The sequence below is a fragment of the Callorhinus ursinus genome, unplaced genomic scaffold (assembly GCF_003265705.2).
Source record: "Callorhinus ursinus isolate GAN/ISIS: 27379988/994484 unplaced genomic scaffold, GSC_fseal_2.0 scaffold34, whole genome shotgun sequence".
Classification (NCBI taxonomy): Eukaryota; Metazoa; Chordata; class Mammalia; order Carnivora; family Otariidae; genus Callorhinus; species Callorhinus ursinus.
Window position 1 is genome coordinate 3,447,422 of NW_027397096.1, and position 14,928 is coordinate 3,462,349.

Sequence of the window (14,928 nt, forward strand, 5' to 3'; positions counted from 1 at the left end):
TACTGCCTATGTTTCTTTATATTATTGTTTTTTTCCCTGCTGGGGCTAGATATTAAGTAAATGCCAGTCACTGACATTAAGCCTTTAACACTTACAAAATACACTGCTCCAAAGCTTCCATGGCCAATTTCTCTGAGATCTGTGAAGAGCTTTTCTGGATCTTCTTTGAAGAAGAGCTCTGCAATTTCAGGGTCCTTCAGGCTGCCCGCTCGGTTAGTTGATGGCATCCTGCTGGGCAATCAGTTCTCTGATTCTAATTTTATACTGCTATCCCAATCCTTGGTTCATCTGTATGAATGAAGCCACGTTGGCATAAACTATTGTAGAGAAATAAGAAAAGAAAAAAGTCAGGAAAAGCAAAAGCTGCTAAGAATAATTAGTATAAGATCATTTTCTGACAGCATATACAAAAACTATCTCAGGTCTAGATTTTCACTGAGAAGGAAATGTGGTCTACTAGTTCCTCAACCTGGCTCATCATCACAATCACCTGTGGTACTTTAAGAAAACACAGATTCTTAATATCCATACTATATATGTATGTACTACATATAGACTTTTAAAAATTAAACAAATCTTATGTCTTAGAAGTCTTTCTGTATCTGTACTTAAAGATTTACCTAATCCAGATGCAGTGCACCCTCAGAAGAGCTAACACATAAGCTATCAAAACTGTGCACAGCAACTTAAGACGTACCAATACTATGTCTCTAACACCAAGAAGATTCCCATCTATTAATGATATTCAAACATAAGAAAATATACAAAAGATTTAATTCAGTAAGTCGTTTCTTTTCCTTTCAGATACCATTTGCCAATGTTTAATCAACTCTAATACAGACATTCCAAAGAAAACTACAATGGGAGAAAGTAATAAATTTCACACAGATAACTGTTTCCCCATAAACCTGATTCACATTAAAATATGGCCTTTATCAAATCTGCATCATTAGATAAGTAGATACTATAGATAACTGGTAAATTCCCTGGTGTTGTGTTATCAGTTCCTCTGTATCTGATTACTCAATTTTATAAAAACAGCTGTCATAACTGAGAGGCTTCAGAACCTGGGTTCTGGAATGACACTGCCTGAACATGAATCCTGGCAACACTACAAACTGTGAGCTTGGGTAGCCTCATTTTCCTAATCTATACACTGAAAATAACCTATTTCATAGAATGGGATAGCATCCTCCAGAAAATCAGAGAGATAAGAAATAATGAACATTTAGTTTATAAAATAATAAAAAGTAACTATGGTATCATTTAGAATACTAAAAATAGGACAAGGAAATCAATAATCTAAAAGACAGTCCAGAATCAAACCCGTGTATGTCTGTCTTGGAATTCAGCCTACAACTAAAGAAGAAGAAATAAATGTTGAGAAAATTGAGAACCCATTCAGAAAAAATATTAAAAATTATAATCTTATCACATATCTTATGTAAACATTACTGCTCAGTGGCTTAAGAGACATCCCAAATAAATGAGGAAAAAATGAATTTGAGACCTGTTCCTCAAACTTAACACCAGAATTACATATGGGTCAGAAATACAAACATAAGAAATGAAACTGGGGTGTCTGGCTGGCTCGATAAGAATATGTAATTCCTGATCTTGGGGTCATGAGTTTGAGCCCCACGTTGGGTGAAGAGATTACTTAAATAAATACAATTTTAAAAAATGAAACTATATATAAGTACTAGAAGTAAGTTCCTCCATAATCAGGGATTGAGGAAACTTTCCTATGATCCAAATCCAAAACAACAATGACAAAGACTGATATGTATTTAAAAGTATAAAAAAAAAAAAAATTGGGACAAGGGACCATAGAAAAAGACACTCCAAACAAAAAGATAAAAGGGGGGCGCCTGGGTGGCTCAGTCATTAAGCGTCTGCCTTTGGCTCAGGTCATGATCCCGGGGTCCTGGGATTGAGCCCCGCATCAGGCTCCCTCCTCGGTGGGAAGCCTGCTTCTCCCTCTCCCACTCCCCCTGCTTGTGTTCCCTCTCTCGCTGTCTCTGTCAAATAAATAAAATCTTAAAAAAAAAAAAAGATAAAAGATAAACTTGGAAAAAAGTTTGAAACTTATGTTTACAAAGGGTTAATAGCCCTAATATGTAAAAAGTTAAAGAAGACAATCTGATATCATTAATACCTGAAAAGTTTCTGAAAACAGCAAAGAAAAAATACAGCAGATATGCGTAGTTCACAGAAAAAAAAATTATTCTTAAATTAACAACTTTAAAAAATTAAATTGCTTAGGGGTGCCTGGGTGGCCAGTCAGTTAGGCGTCTGCCTTTGGCTGGGGTCATGATCTCAGGGTCCTGGGATCGAGCCCCACATCCACTTCTCTCTCTGCCTCCCCCCCCAGCTTGTGCTCTCTCACTCACTCTCTCCCTCTCTCTCTAATAAAGAAAATGTTTAAAAAAAATTAAATTGCTTAAATCTAACCATTAAATATATTAAAATATGTTCAAAATCACACCAAGTAAGAGAAATACAAATCAAAACTATACTAAGATTTCATTTTGTACCTATCAGAAAGGCAAAAATTCACCACATGCTGATGGTGGGGTGAAGGGAAATATGTAGGCACTCATCATTAATAGCGGTAATGAAAAAACAGTACAAACCCTATGGAGAAAAATCTAGCAAAAACATATATGCACTCATCATTTCACACAAAAATACCACTTTAAGGAATCGATTACAAAAGATACTTATAGAAAACATAAGAAATGATAAATGCACAAGGTCAGGAACTGGAAATCATTACATGGGACTATAATATGGTACAACCGTTTTGGAAAACTGTTTAGCAGATGCTTATCAAGAAAAATAAACATTTACTATATGAAGGAGCAATTCCTGAACTAGCTGTCATTTATTCAAAGAAAAGAAGACAAAGGCACACAAAAACTTGCATACAGTAGCTTTATTCATATAGTCCAAAACTGCAAATAATACAAACATATATCAACAAATAAATGTGTAATAGAATTGTGGTATACTCACACAATGAAATACTATTCACAGCAGTAAAAACGAATAAACTACTGATACACGCAGGAACACAAATGAGTATCAAAAGCATTATGCTCACCCAGCAAAAGAAGCCAGAAGAAACAAGAGTATGTACTTAATGATTTCCCTGTTAAATTCTCAAACAGGTAAAACTAGTCTAAAGTAATAGATCCATGGATACTTGGGGTGGGTATGGGGGACAAAAGGGTCCAAAGGAGCTTCTGGAGGTGACAGAATGTTCTATAAATTGAGGTAGTGAATTATGTAAGTATATACACTTGTATCATGTATTACATTATGTAATTGGGCTGTAAAACTACAACTGAACACTTAAAATGGATGCATTTCAACCATATGTAAATGATACTTCAATGAAATTAACTTTAAAAAATTACATGGCTTGGGGCGCCTGGGTGGCTCAGGCGTTAAGTGTCTGCCTTCAGCTCAAGTCATGATCCCAGGGTCCTGGAATCGAGCCCTGCATCGGGCTCCCTGCTCCACGGGAAGCCTGCTTCTCCCTCTCCCACTCTCCCTGCTTGTGTTCCCTCTCTTGCTATGTCTCTCTCTGTCAAATAAATAAATAAAATCTTAAAAAAAAAATTAAATGGCTTAAATCTAAGTACCATATACACATATATAAAATCTAAGTACCAAGAGTGCCTGGGTGGCTCAGTCGGGTTAAGCGTCTGGCCTTCGGCTGAGGTCATGATCCCAGGGTACTGGGATTGAGCCCCGCATCAGGCTCCCTGCTCAGAGGGGAGCCTGCTTCTCCTTCTCCCTCTGCCTGGGGCTCCCCCTGCTTGTGCTCTCTTTCTCTCTCTGCCAAATAAATAAAATCTTTTTTTTTTAAACCTAAGTACCATATATATGATCTCTTGCATGTGCAATCCCTATATATAGTACAAATTTCTGAACTAGGTATAGAAGGATACATATTGAAATGTTAATATTTTCTGTGATAAAGTAGAGCCATGAAAAGCATTATTTATTAGCCTACACATCTGTATTATGTGAATTTTTATAGCGACTGCTTTTATAATTTTAAGAAATCTACAGTGTACTTTAAATTTGAGAAAAATAAAATAGAACATTTTTTTAGAACTAGAAGAATACATACTCTGACTAGGGAGAACATCCAAAAGGCTATCCACATTTTTTTAAGTTCACAAAAGACTTACGCATTTTACAATTTTGTATGTCAAAAAAAACTGAGTCAAACACAAAAACTGTAACTTCCAGAGCAAACAAAATTAAGGATTAACATTCCTTAAATATATAGATTATCATTCAAATTAGTCAGAAAGTAGCTAATTCACCAACATATAAATAAATGGCCAAAGGATATATATCAGCATTGCATAAACAAGTAATATAAATTACTGGGGAGAGAAGTTAAAACTTGAGGGGTATATGGCCATGAGTTTTGGATTCTCTTTTCCTCCTTTAACTCCTGGAAGTTTTGACCTAAGAGTGGCCTGAATTACAGCAAGGAAACCCATAAAGAAATCCCCTCTTTCCATCTAAAGGACCAGTAAAAGGAGATCCTATGATCTAGAGATTGTGGGGGGAAAAGCCATTATTTTCTCTTTTCTCTCCTCAGCCACAGAACTGCACTGCCCCAGTAACAGAAAAAAACAAACAAAAAAAACAAAAACAAAAACAAAACACCTCTTTGGCCAGAAAAATTGGAAAATAGGGCCACTGTTGGTCCAAAAAGTATGAGGGGAATTCCCATTATTTTTTTAAACTCCTCTCTTCTTTCCCCATTTCACTTAAGGGGAGCCCCAGTTCTGGGGAACCGTATAATGCACAGGTCTAGAGGCTCAGAGAAAAACGTGTTTTCTGATCAGAAGAACCAGGGAAAAGTCCACTAGAAATTGAAGAGTAAATGGAGGAAAATCATGGAGGAGAGCTGGAAAAGAGATCCCTAATTCTTTTATTTTGGTATAAGCCAACAAAACAAAGACTGATTTGCATTTGTGTAAAGTAGACTCAAAGAAGCATAGCAAAGGCTACACTAGAGACAACTAATCTATAATATAAACCACTGCCAAGTCTCATTCTATCATTGAGAGGCACAGAGAGGGCAAATCCAAAGAGCACAGCAAAGGTTGTGGAAATAGAACTCATACTGGAACCACCACTCACAGAAAGTGAGAGAGAACTTCCCATTTAAACCAGTTGGTGTCTACTAAAACAAAACAATCAACATTCTCTAGAGCATATTAACAGAACTCAGAAATGACAACATAATATTCACAATGTCCAAGATAAAATCCAAAATTATTCTACATGCAAAAACAATACACACACACACACACACACAAAACTGGTAAATGTCACAAATTATCAAGGGAAGAGACGACCAACAGATGCCCACTTTGAGATGACTCATGTTGGAATTACCACACAAAGACTTTAAAGCAGTTATTATAACCATAACAAATGAGGTAATGGTTAACATTCTGGAAACAACTGAAAAGATGTTAAGTTCTTAGCAGAGAAATACAAATAATGTTTTTTAAATCACATGAAAAATTTAGAACTGAAAAATACAGTATCACAAATGAGAGGTCCCTGGCTGGCACAGTCTGTACAGCATGTAACTCTTGATCTTGGGGTCATGAGTTCAAATCCCACGTTGGGCATATAACTTACTTAAAAAAAAAAAATGAAGAAAAAAAAACCTCATTGCATGGGCTCAAATGCACAACAGAGATGACAGAGGAAAGAGTTACTAAACTTTAAGACAGAAATTAATGAAACTAAAGAACAGAGGATAAAAGATTGAAAAAAATGAATAGAGCCTGAGTGACTAGTTGGACAGTATCAAATTGTCTATGTTTCAAACCACTGGTGTTATTAAGGAAAGGAAAAATAAATTGGTAGAGAAAAAAATTTTTTTTAGTAATGTCTGAAAACTTGACAGATTTGACAAAAGACATAAATTTAGAGATTCGAAAAGCTCAACAAACCCCAAACAGGGCAAATTCAAAGAAAATCAGGCTAGACACCTAATCAAAATATTAGAAAAAGATAAACTAAAATTTGAATGACAAGAGATTTTGTGTAAAAAACAGTCCACAGAAAGTGGGATAATATCTTTAAGGTTATAAAAGGAAAGAATTACCAACCCAGAACCTAATTCTTTATCTAGCATTAGTCTTCTACAAGAATAATGGAGGGGGGGTTCTTACATGCTACAAAACCAAAACAATCTGTTGCTAGCAGACTTACTTTAAAAGAAATGCAAAATACTAAACAAAAGAAAGTTAGAGTAGCTACATTAGTATCAGACAAAATAGACTTCGGAACTAAGAAAATCACAAGGGATGAAGAGGAACATTATATAATGATTATGATTCCATTCATCAAATCCCAAATTTTTCTTCACCTGACAAAAGAGCTTCAAATTCATGAAGCAAAAATTGATACACCGGGAGACTCCAACACTCCTCTCTCAGAAATTTAAAGAAAAAATCTGAAAATATATAGAACAACACTATCAACCAAGTTTACCTAATGACATTTCTAGAATACTCTACTTGACAAAAACAGAATATACATTCTTTTCAAGAGCACATATGATATTCACACTAAGATTACATTCTGGGGGGCGCCTGGGTGGCTCAGTTGTTAAGCGTCTGCCTTTGGCTCAGGTCATGGTCCCAGGGTCCTGGGATTGAGCCCCGCATCGGGCTCCCTGTTCAGCAGGAAGCCTGCTTCTCCCTCTCCCACCCCCTCTGCTTGTGTTCCCTCTCTCACTGTGTCTCTCTATGTGAAATAAATAAATAAAATCTTTAAAAAAAAAAAAAAAGATTACATTCTGGGACATAAAACAAATCTTAACAAGCATAAAAAAATTTCAATTCATACAAAATACATTATCTAACCATAGTGTAATTACATTTAAAGTCAGCAACAAATATATAACTTTTTTTAAAAAAGATTTTATTTATTTATTTGTAAAAGAGAGGACAAGCAGGGGGAGCATCAGGTAGAGAGAGAAGCAGGCTCCCAAGGCGGCACTCGATCCTAGCACCCTGGGATCATGACCTGAGCTAAGGTAGACACTTAACCCACTGAGCCAACCAGGCGTCCCCCAACATATAACTTTTTAAAAAACCCACAAAATTTGGAAATTAAACACACTTCTACATAATCCATGGGTCAATAAATGAGTTTCAGGGGAAATCAGAAAAGAATACAAATTTGGGGCACCTGGCTGGCTCAGTCTAAAGAGCATGCAACTCTTGGTCTTGGGATTGTGAGTTCCGGCCCCACATTCAGTGTAGAGATTACTTAAAAATAGAATTTAAAAAAAGAATACAAATTGAAAGAAAATAAAAAAACAACATAAAATGTGTAGGCTACAACTAATACAGTGCTTACAAAGAAATTTAAGGCACTAAATCTATATTAGAAAAAAAAGATTTCAAATAAATAATCACACTTCTATCTTAAGAATCTAGAGGGGGCATCTGGATGGCTCAGTCAGTTAAGTATCCAACTCTCTTTTTTTTTCTCTTGATCTCAGTGCAGGTCTTGATCTCAGGGTTGTGAGTTCAAGCCCCGCACTGGGCTCCACAAAGGGCATGGAGCTTACATTAAAAAAAAAAAAAAAAAAAAAAAAACCAGTAAGAGAAAAGCAAATAAAACCAAAAATAGGGGCACCTGGGTAGCGCAGTTGGTTAAGCATCAGACTCCTGGTTTCGGCTCAGGTGGTGATCTCAGGATGGTAAGAGTGAGCCCTGTGTGGGGCTCTGCGCTCAGTTCAGAATTTGCTTGAGATTCTTTCTCCCTCTGCCTCTCCCCACCTCTCTAAAATAAATGAATAAATCTTTTTTTAAAAACCCAAAAATAAATATAAGAAAGGAAATATTAAAGAAACAAGAATAGAAATCAATGAAATTAGAAAACAAAAAGCCAATATGGAAAAATCAATAAAACCAAGAGATGGTTCCTTTGGGTAATAAAAAAAAAAAAAAAATCAACAAAACTGAAAGACCTCTGCCAAACTAACCAAGGAAAACAAGAACAGACACAAATGAGCAAAAACAGAAATCAAAGGGGAAATATTACTACATACTCTTAGAACACTGAAAGGAAGAAGGAATAGCTCTAAGTTCCTGAATTTAATTCACCATTCTAAACAGACTAAAGAAAAAAGAAACACACGATCATATCAACAGAGGCAGAAAAGGATTTGACAAATCCAACATCCATTTATGATAAAAACATTAAAAAAACTAGGACTAGAAGGGAACATCATTGGGATGCCTTGGTGGCTCAGTCAGTTAAACGTCTGACTTCGGCTCTGGTGATGATCCCGGGGTCCTGGGATCGAGCCCCACGTCGGGCTCCCTGCTCAGCAGGGGGCCTGCTGCTCCCTCTGCCTGCTGCTCCCCCTGCTGTGCACATGCATGTGCACACGCTCTCTCTCTCTCTCTCTCTCACAATAAATAAATAAAATCTTTAAAAGAAAAAAAAGGGAACATCATTAACCTGGCTAAGGGTATCTACCAAAAACCTACAGCTAACATCTTCATGATTAAGACTAAAAGATTTCCCCTAATGATTAGAAACTAAGTAAGGATGTCTATTCTAATCACTCCCCTTCAACATCGTACTAGAAGTTCAACCATGCAATAAAAGAAAGAAAAAGAAAAGAAATACATAATAGAAAGAAAGAAAACTCTCTAGTTGCTGACATTACTGTGTACATGAAAAATTCCAAGGAATATACAAAATAGTAAAAGAAGAAAAAGAAATATTTAGATATGTCTAAAAGTATTTGGATAGAATTTACATAGTAAGAACAATAAATGGGGTGCCTGGCTATCTCAGAGCATGCAACTCTTGATTTCAGGGTCATGAGTTAAAGCCCCACCCTGGGCAGAGAGCTTACTTAAAAAAAGAAAAGAAAAAGAAAGGGAAAAAAAAATTAAATGGAGAGATGTACCATGTTAATGGACTAAATGATTCAGTACTGCTGAGGTCATTCCTCCCCAAAATGGTCCAAAAATTCATTGATTCATAGATTCAATATAATCTCAGGCAAAATTCAACAGAATTTTTTTTTGCAGATATCAACAGATTCTAAAATGTACATGAAAAGGTAAAGAACCAAATTAGTCAAAACAATTTTTAAAAAGCAGAATAGAGTTGAGGGACTCACACTACCAGATTTCAAGACTTAATACAAAGCTACAATAATCAAGATGGTGTAGGGGCACCTGGGTGGCTCAGTCGTTAAGCGTCTGCCTTCGGCTCAGGTCATGATCCCAGGGTCCTGGGATTGAGCCCCGCATCAGGCTCCCTGCTCGGTGGGAAGCCTGCTTCTCCCTCTCCCACTCCCCCTGCTTGTGTTCACTCTCTCGCTGTCAAATAAATAAATAAAATCTTTAAAAAAAAAGATGGTGTAATAATGATAAAAGGATAGACACAGTCCAATGAAACAAAACAGAAGTTCAGAAACAGACCCTCATGAATATGGTCAATTGATTCTTGACAAAGGTACAACAGAGAAAAGATCTCTCTTGAAAATGGCACCATAAAAATTAGACATCCATACGCATAAAAATGAAGTTTGCCTCACACCTTAAAGAAAAATTAACTCAAAATGGTCCATTTATCTCAATGTAAAAAGTTAACACTTTAAATAAAACATTTAGAAGACGATGCAGGAGAAAATCATTGCAACCTTAGGTTAGATATAACACTAAAATGTAATCCATAAAAAAGGCAAAACTGATGTGGCCTTCACCAAAATTAAAAACGTTTACTCTTCCAAATGACACTTTTAAAAGAATAAAGTCAAGCCAAAGGCTGCTAAAAAATTATTTGCAAATCACATGTCTAGAAAAGCATTTGTATCTGAAATCTATAACGAATTCTCAAAACTCAATAATGGGGTACAGGAATGCACACTTAGATGATGAAACTATAAAGAAACTCCCAGAAGTTTTTACTGTAGTAAATGTCAGGATAGCAGTTACTTTAGGAAAAAGAAGGGGCTGTGACTGGGCTGAAACATAAGGAGGAACATCTAGAATGGCTAGCAAAGTTCCATTTCTTGTCTTAGGTAGTGATTACAAAGGAATTTTATTTATAATTCATTAAGTTATGTTTGCCAAATTTCTGGATCTGCTTGATTTTATAATAAATGAAAACAAAAATTATATATACTGTAGTTTTCACAAAGAAGGCAATACAACCAAGTGGTATAGATTATTTTTAGGTAGTTATGGTCAGTATTATGGACAACATTCACAAGTCTATACTTTCCTTATATTCTAAATTTTCAAATAATAATCACATGTTCAACTTCCACAACCAGAAAAAAAGATAAAGAAAAAATATCCACCATTTGCACACATTCTTTGGGCTGTGAGAAGACAGAAAAAAAAATGAAAAATTAAATGAACACAAATAAGACAACTCCAATGTTAGGAATCCCTGAAATACTCCATTACACTGTTAGGCTAGAGTTTATCGTATTCATTGCATAACTGCTTTTCTGTACATCCTCAAATTCCCAAAAATAAGGTACTTTATTATAAAAGTTAGCACAATCTTGGTTGCCCTGCACCCATTCAGAATATTGCTACAACAGAGTCATCAATGTTAAAACTGACAAAGGCACTTGGATTTGAGTCTTGTCCATTTTAAAAATCTGTCATGAATAAATACAGGAAAAGAAATAGCACAGAGGAGCTTTCACAGCAACCCTAATCATAAGCTCTATTATTTCTCCAGTATGCTAAAAATGATTATTAGGTACATGAATACCCAACATACAGGACTAATACAATCAGATAAACTACAAGTCAGGTTTAAAAGATATAAATATTTATAAGTTCTTAAAGATATTATGAGACTATACATGAAATCTTCTTAAAAAAAAAACAGCCTGTTAGGTTACATTTTTTAAATGGAAAAAATATCATTACAGTAACTTATATCCTTCTTACTAAAAGAGAACAGTAAAGGGAAATTAACAATCCTATACACAGCAAATGAGATCTTGTTTCTGGTTCCATAAAAAATAGACCAAAGAAGCTTATCATTTATTAGGTTACTTAGGCTTGAATGTAAGGGTTTTTTGTTTTTTTTTTTTTAAGATTTTTATTTATTTATCAGAGAGAGAGAGACAGAGGCAGGCAGAGGGAGAAGCGGGCTCCTTGCTCAGCAAGGAGCCCGATGCGGGACTCGATCCCAGGACCCTGGGATCATGACCTGAGCCGAAGGCAGACGCTTAACCGACTGAGCCACCCAGGCATCCCTAGGCTTGAATGTAAAAGACAAACAATTTTTATGGTCGGTACCATTTTGTTCAATCCTGAAACATTTACCTAAGAAAGCCCAATGGAAGTAGAATAAAAAATCCAATATAATTTATTTTAAAATCTCAGATCAAATTATGATTTTCAAAATTAAGTAACTGTTCCACATTTGTAAAACAAAGTCAAATAACTGACAATAACATCAGTCAAAGCAACAGAAAGATGATGGGGGAAGGGTACTGATAATCACAGCATATTCAGTATTACTTGAGGAATGCTCCTTGAAGTGATGTCATGCTATTCCATCTTTTAAGAACCTTCAGATTTTCACAAAAAGGACATTGTTGGTCTTGAGCAACTGCTTCAATACCATAAAGCCCTTTTTCCTACATCTGTTAATCAGAGGAGTCAGGCTTAGAAAACAGCCAACTCAAACATTCAATCCCTTTAGAGAAAGAAAAATTGTCCCTTTACACAGTCTAACTGGAACAATACATAGATAAAATGTAACTGATAAGAATGTATAATTAAGGACTTTCTTGAAAAGAGTATTACTTTATCTCTTTTCAAAAATTAAAAAAAAGTAATACATGTATTTGGGGAACAAAACTTTTGAAAGGTAGAAAGGATTCACAAGAAAAAAAATACAAGTCTCCCAAATACGTATTTCTGACATATCCTTGCATAGATTACCTGTGTGTGATGGTTAATAACCTATAATGGCCTCCAAGTGTTCAAGTGAAAAAGTTGCACATCTCTCATTTTAAAATCAAAAGCTAGAAATGATTAAGCTAAATGAGGAAGGCTCATCAAAAGCAAAGAAAGGCTAAGAGCGAGAGCTCTTGTGCCAAAAAGCCAAGTTATGAATGTAAAGGAAAAGTTTTTGAAGGGAATTAAAAGTGTTACTCCAATGAACCCATGAACAGTAAGAAAGGGAAATAACTTTATTGCTGATATGAAGAAAGGTGTTTTGGGGTTGTTAAGGTTTTGTGTTTTTTTTTGGTATACTGTTCTTGTTGTTCCTTTTTCTTTTTAAACTATAGTTGACACACAATGTTACATTAGTTTCAGGTGTACAACATAGTAATTCAGCAAGTCTATACATTATTCTATGCTCACCACAAGTGTAGCTATGTCACCACAGAAAACTATTACAATACCATTGACTTTATTTCCTATGTTGTATCCTCTGTCCCTCTGACTTATTCATTCCCTAATTGGAAGCCTGTATCTCCCACTCTGGTTCACCCATTTTGCCCATTCCACCACCCACTCCCCTCTGGCAACTGCCAATTTGTTCTCTGTATTTATGGGTTTGTTTCTGCTTTTTGTCAGCTTGTTTATTAATTTACCTTTATATTCTACATACAACTGAAATCATATGTTATTTGTCTTTCTCTCACTTATTTCACTTATTTGTCTTTCTCTGACTTATACCCTCTAGGTCCATCTATGATGTTGCAAATAACAAGATCTCATTCTTTTCTACAGCTTAGTAATATACCATTGTATATGTATGCCACAACTTCTTAATCCATTCATGTATCGATAGATACTTGGACTGCTTCCACATCCTGGCTATTGTAAATAATGGTGCAATAAGCATAGGGATGCTTTATCTTTTCAAATTAGTGTTTTCATTTTCTTTGGCTAAATACCCAGTAGTGGAATTACTGGATCATATAGTATACTTCTAGTTTTAATTTTCTGAGGAATTTCCACAGCAGTTGCAGTTTTACATTTCCACCAACAGTGTACAAGGGATCCTTTTTCTCCACATCCTCACCAACACTTGTCTTTTTTTTTTCCCCCAATATTTTTAAGTACACCCAATGTGGGGCTCGAACTCACAAACCCAAGATCAAGAGTCACATGCTCCACCGACTGAGCCAGCCAGGACCACCAGTTTCTTGTCTTTTTGATGCTAGCCATTCTGGTAAGTATGAGGTGATATCTCATTGTGGTTTTGATTTGCATTTCCCTGATGATGAGTAATGTTGGGCATCTTTTCACATGTCTATTGGCCATCTGTATATCTTCCTTGGAAAAATGTCTATTCAGTTCCTCTGCCCATTTTTACATCAGATTATTTGGGGTGTTTTTGTGTTGAATTGTATAAGTTCTTTATATATTCTGGATACTAACATGATATAGAGAAAGTTTTTGTGGTTTGGATAGAAAATCAAACCAGCCACAACATTCCCTTAAGCAAAGCCTAACCCAGAGCAAGGCCCTAACTCTTTTCAATTGTATGAAGTCTGAGAGAGCTGGGGAAGCTGCAGAAGAAAAGTTTTAAGCTAGCAGAAGTTGGCTCATGTTTAAGGAAAGAAGCTGTTTCCATACATAAAAGCGCAAGGTTGAAGCAGCAAGTGCTGATGTAGAAGCTACAGCAAGTTATTCAGAAGATCTAGCTAAGATAATTAATGAAGGCAGCTACACTAAAAACAACAGATTTTCAATGTTGATTAAGCAGCCTTATATCAGAAGAAGATGCCTTCTAGGACTTTCAAAGCTAGAGAGGAGAAGTCACTTCCCTGGGCCAATGCAGCTGGTAACTACAGGCTGAAGCCAATGCTCACTGACTGTTCTGAAAGTCCTAAAGCCTTTAAGAAGTATGGTAAATCTACTCTGCCTGTGGTCTATAAATGGAACAAAGCCTGGATGACAGCACATCTGTTTACAACATGGTTTACTGAGTATTTTAAGCCCATTGTTGAGACCAATTGCTCAGAAAAAAAAAAAATTCCTTTCAAAATATCACTGCTCATTGACAATGCATCTGGTCACCCAAGTACACAGAGACGTGCAATGAGATTAATGTTGTTTTCACATCTGCTAATACAACATCCATTCTGCAGCCCATGGACCAAAGAGTAATTTCAACATACAAGTCTTATGATTTGAAAAAACAATTTGTAGGGACACACCTGGGTGGCTCCATCAGTTAAGCATTTGACTCTTGATTTCGGCTCATGTCATGATCTCATGATTTCCTGGGACTGAGCCCTGCCTCGGGCTCTGCACTCAGTGGGGAGTCTACTTGAAGATTCTCCCCCTCTGCCCTTCCCCCCACTTGCACACTCACCCTCCCTAAAGTAAATATATTAATCTTTAAAAAAAAAAGTTTGTAAAGCTGTAAGCGCCATAGATAGTGATTAGTCTGATGGATCTAGGTAAAGTAAATCAAAAACTTTGTGGAAAGGATTCATCATTGTAGATGCCATTAAGAATATTTGTGATTCATGGGAAGAGGTCAAAATATCAACACTAACAGGAGTTTGGAAGTAGATTCCAATTCTCCTGAACGACTCTGGGGGGTTCAAGACTTTGGTGGAGGAAGTAATGGCAGATGTGATGAAAATAGGAAGAGAATTAAAATTAGAAGTGGAGCCTGAAGATATAATTAAGTTGCTATAAAGACATGATAAAACTTTAACAGATGAGGGGCGCCTGGGTGGCTCAGTCATTAAGCGTCTGCCTTCGGCTCAGGTCGTGATCCCAGAGTCCTGGGATCGAGCCCCGCATCGGGCTCCCTGCTCCATGGGAAGCCTGCTTCTCCCTCTCCCACTCCCCCTGCTTGTGTTCCCTCTCTCGCTGTGTCTCTCTCTGTCAAATA

General features: G+C 36.2%; 1 protein-coding gene across 1 annotated transcript in view; it reads right to left on the bottom strand.

Annotated features, from left to right (window-relative positions):
• TAOK1 (TAO kinase 1) overlaps positions 1 to 14,928 on the bottom strand; it is a 156,793-nt gene that overhangs the window by 95,634 nt on the left and 46,231 nt on the right. The window contains exon 2 of the mRNA XM_025851456.2: positions 96 to 317. Within this exon, the coding sequence (XP_025707241.1) occupies positions 96 to 227 (132 nt within the window). The 5' untranslated portion in view covers positions 228 to 317. The remainder of the gene's footprint in view (positions 1 to 95; positions 318 to 14,928) is intronic.